At 43.1% G+C, this 4,066-nt stretch overlaps 1 protein-coding gene and 1 non-coding gene across 2 annotated transcripts; one reads left to right on the forward strand and one right to left on the reverse strand.

Annotated features, from left to right (window-relative positions):
* Positions 1-558: 558 nt before the first annotated feature.
* Positions 559-665, reverse strand: LOC138904178 (small nucleolar RNA R71). Its single transcript, XR_011413400.1, has one exon. It is a non-coding gene; the product is annotated as a small nucleolar RNA R71 (small nucleolar RNA).
* Positions 666-1,296: 631 nt separating this feature from the next.
* On the forward strand, positions 1,297-3,831 carry LOC138899436 (uncharacterized). Its single transcript, XM_070185835.1, has 5 exons — positions 1,297-1,381; positions 1,479-1,708; positions 1,865-2,596; positions 2,782-2,946; positions 3,169-3,831. Exons 1-5 carry the CDS (start codon positions 1,297-1,299, stop codon positions 3,829-3,831), a joined length of 1,875 nt encoding a protein of 624 aa, XP_070041936.1.
* Positions 3,832-4,066: the final 235 nt, after the last annotated feature.

The raw sequence follows: 4,066 nt of genomic DNA on the forward strand, positions 1-4,066 counted from the left end.
GAATTGTTCAAAGCATTATCAGATCCTGAGAAATTTTTCAAGGCACTGAATCATGCAAACAAGAAGGGCAAACAACAACAGAACTCAATAGAACAAATCGAACCAGACATGGATGACGAAATAGAAAATCCAAACAACAGAAACAATGCGAATGACCCAAACAATAAGGGTGTGGTGCCTCTTGTGCTAGAAGCAGCATTGTATGATTGGGCACAACCCACCGCCGAAAATCTGGCAACCGCAATTGCAGTCCCTCATATACAAGCGGAATCATTTTAAATCACAAACAACATGCTACATTTGTTGTAGAACAAGGGACTGTTCTCAGGGTCTTACATTGAAGATCCTCAGCAGCATCTGAAAACTTTCCTGTCGATATGTGTCACACAAAGGCAACCTAATGTGACACCGAAAGTAATAAAGTTGTTATTGTTTCCATTCTTGGTGATGGGAGAGGCTCAGACTTGGCTTAATTCACTTCCCATAAACTCCATCACTACTTGGGAGGAATTAGTCAAGCAATTTGTGAACAAGTTCTACCCACCCAATAAGACTGCCAAACAAATTGATGAGATATTGAGCTTCAGGCAGAGACCAACAGAAACACTACAAGACACGTGGGTGAGGTTCAAGGGTATGCTGGTTAAGTGTCCACATCATGGCATTCCAGGGCAAATATTGGGGCAGAGGTTCTACATGGGATTGGCAGACAACTTAAAGGCCAATATTGATGCTTCAGCAGGTGGAGCATTTTTGAACAAATCATTCAGAGAATGCAAGATCCTACTTGATAAAATGGCTCAAAACTCAGGATGGATGACAAGAGACTCTACGATCACTCATGTCGTTCACTCAATGGCCTTGGACCCAAACAACTCCATAGCCGAAAATATGGCCACTCTGATGACGCAAATGAGTATCCTCACCAAAGATCGATGAATCAGGACAGAAGCAGCAGGTACACATAGTTGACGCGACTAATGTGGGATTATGTACACCATGCATTAACCAACCATATGTATGCTCTTGGAGTGCGGAAAGTTATAACCAGCACTATCAGGAAGACATGAACTATGTGGCCCAACTATGGAGGACTGAGGCAAGGAGGTCAGAATTGGGGGCAAGAGAATCAACAATATAGACCAGAACAGCAGCAGTACAATAATAGCATCAATCCTGGAGCCATGCGACCCCAGGGTCAAGTTGTGCCTTACCAAAGGCAACAGGGACACTATCAGCAAAATCAGTAGCCAGCTTATCAACAGCCTCAACAACAACAGATAGTGCGACAAGATGATGGGTTGTTTGAAATTAAAGGAATGTTGCAACAACTCATGCCGGCGGGAAAATGGAAGAAAAGGTCCACCAGATACAAGAAAAGGTAGTATCATACGACTGAGCTATCAAAGGCATTGAGATTCAACTAGGGCAGATATCGATCGCTCTGAATAATTGTCCCCAAGGGATGTTACCTGCAGACACCCATGTCAATCCAAAAGATCAGGGCCCGAAGCAGCTTATGGCAGTGAGTCTAAGAAATAGTAGAGACCTAGATCTAGAGCAAGAAATTGCTCGCAAAAGCCGACCAACTAAAACATTGGTGCCAGTACCCATTGAGGTAGATGATTTAACAGGGTTAACTGAGGTAACGATACAACATGTACAAGAGAGCACAAGCAAGGAAAAAGAGGTTGCGAAGGAGACTGAGGTAGTGTAAGAAACGACAGTAGAAGCAGTTCCCGAGCAAGATAAAACTCAAATCACAGGAAGGAAGCGACCTCCAGCACCATTCCCATAGAGATTGGACAACTATCATAAGGATGAGTAGTATAAGAAATTCACGGAGATGCTGAAACAAATCCAGGTGAACATTCCACTGATTTACGCCCTGAGGGAGATACGTGGGTATGCCAAAATGATGAAGGATATGATGTCTCGCAAGTTCGACTTCCAAGACTTGGCCACTGTTACACTAGCCCAGACCTGTAGTGTTGTCGTGACGAGACCTATAGCTAAGAAGTTGTCTGACCCAGGGAGTTTCACTATCCCATGCACAATAGACAGCTATGCTTTTGCTAAAGCATTGTGTGATTTGGGGGCAAGCATAAACTTGATGCCCTTGGCTATCTACAAAAGGTTAGGCATTGGAAGAGTAAGACCCACATCTATGTTACTACAACTAGCCGACCGAACAGTAAAGAGACTATCAGGAATCCTTGATGATGTATTAGTGGGGGTTGGAAAGTTTGTGTTCCCAGCAGATTTTGTCATTCTGGACCGTCGGGTTGATGAGGAGATTCCCATAATTTTGGGAAGACCATTATTGGCCACTGGGATAGCTTTAATTGGTTGTGAAACTGGAGAGCTAAAATTGAGACTGAATGATAAAGAGATAACATTCAATGTGCAGAAGTCTATGCGGCGACCAAGTGAATTTGCTAACTGCTCTCTAATAGAAGTTGTGGATGTAATTTTGGAGGAGGAAGATGTGACTTTGAATGCTAAAGACCCTCTAGCAGCCTGTCTCATGAACTTAGAAGAAGTAAATGGAGAGGACTTGGTGGAGTGGGTGCTGGCTCTTGAAGGCCAAGGGTTCGTAAAAGAGAGCTCGAAATTGAGTCTTTGCACTTAGAAGATAGAAAGACTCCTCCAGCTAAGCCATCAATCGAAGAGCCACCACAGTTGGAACTGAAACCGCTACCACCTCATCTCAGGTATGCTTTCTTGGGACCCAACTCTACTTTACCTGTTATTATCTCATTTGGTTTGTTAGATGTGCAGGAAGAACAACTTTTGCAGGTATTGATAGAGTGCAAAACTGCAATTGGTTGGACCATTGCAGACATTAAGGGTATCATCCCGGCTTTCTGTATGCATAAGATTTTATTGGAAGATGGCCACAAACCTTCCAGAGAAAGAAGTCGTGAAAGAGGAGGTGATAAAGTGGTTAGATGCGGGAATCATTTCCCCCCATCTCTGACATCAATTGAATTAGCCCAGTTCAATGTGTGCCAAAGAAAGGTGGAATGACTGTTGTGCAAAACGAGAACAACGAGCTAATCTCAACAAGAACAGTCACGGGATGGCGAATTGGTATGGACTACAGAAGATTGAACAAGGCCACTCAAAAAGACTATTTTCCCTTGTCATTCATTGATCAGATGCTAGATAGATTGGCTGGAAGGTCCCACTTCTGCTTTCTGGATGGATACTCGGGGTATAATCAGATCTCTATTGCCCCAGAAGATAGAGAGAAAATGTCATTCACTTGTCCATATGGCGTCTATGCTTTTCGGAGAATGTCGTTCGCCCTATGCAATGCACCCTGCCACATTTCAAAGGTGCATGATGGCTATCTTCACAGATATGGTAGAAGACATAATGGAAGTCTTCATGGATGATTTATCAGTGGTGGGAGACTCGTTCGATGACTGCCTTAAGAATCTAAAAAGAGTGCTGAAAAGATGTGTGAAGACTAATCTGGTGCTCAACTGGGAAAAATGTCATTTCATAGTACAGGAAGGGATAGTCTTGGGGCACCTAGTGTTGAGTAAGGGTATTGAGGTATATCGTGCAAAGGTTAATGTGATAGAAAAGCTATCACCACCCACTTCCGTCAAAGAAATAAGAAGTTTCCTTGGCCACGCCTCGTTCTATAGACGATTTATAAAAGATTTCTCCAAAATTGCTAACCCCTTGTGTAAACTGCTTGAAAAAGATCTCCCTTTTGTGTTTTCTGATGACTACAGGATAGCATTTGAGGAGTTGAAGAAGAAACTGATGACTGCACCAATCATAGTGTTCCCCGATAGGGGCAACCTTTTGAGCTAATGTGCAATGCAAGCGACTATGATGTGGGAGCAGTTCTTGGGCAGCGAAAAAATAAAGCCATGTATCTGATCTACTATGCAAGTAGAACCTTGAGTGGCGCCCAATTGAACTACACAGTGACAGAGAAAGAATGCTAGTTATGGTGTTCACATTTGATAAATTCAGGTCATACTTGATAGGTTCAAAGGTAATTGTTTGCACTGACCATGCTGCCCTCAGATACCTAATTGAGAAA

This window comes from Nicotiana tomentosiformis, chromosome 1 (assembly GCF_000390325.3).
Source record: "Nicotiana tomentosiformis chromosome 1, ASM39032v3, whole genome shotgun sequence".
Classification (NCBI taxonomy): Eukaryota; Viridiplantae; Streptophyta; class Magnoliopsida; order Solanales; family Solanaceae; genus Nicotiana; species Nicotiana tomentosiformis.

Excerpts from the sequence above, each read along its gene's own strand:
- LOC138899436 (XM_070185835.1), top strand. The coding sequence starts at position 1,297 with ATGGGTTGTTTGAAATTAAAGGAATGTTGCAACAACTCATGCCGGCGG. Across the intron at positions 1,382-1,478 it reads TCCACCAGATACAAGAAAAG|ACACCCATGTCAATCCAAAA; the intron begins GTAGTATCATAC and ends TGTTACCTGCAG. Across the intron at positions 2,597-2,781 it reads CTCTTGAAGGCCAAGGGTTC|GAAGAACAACTTTTGCAGGT; the intron begins GTAAAAGAGAGC and ends TTAGATGTGCAG.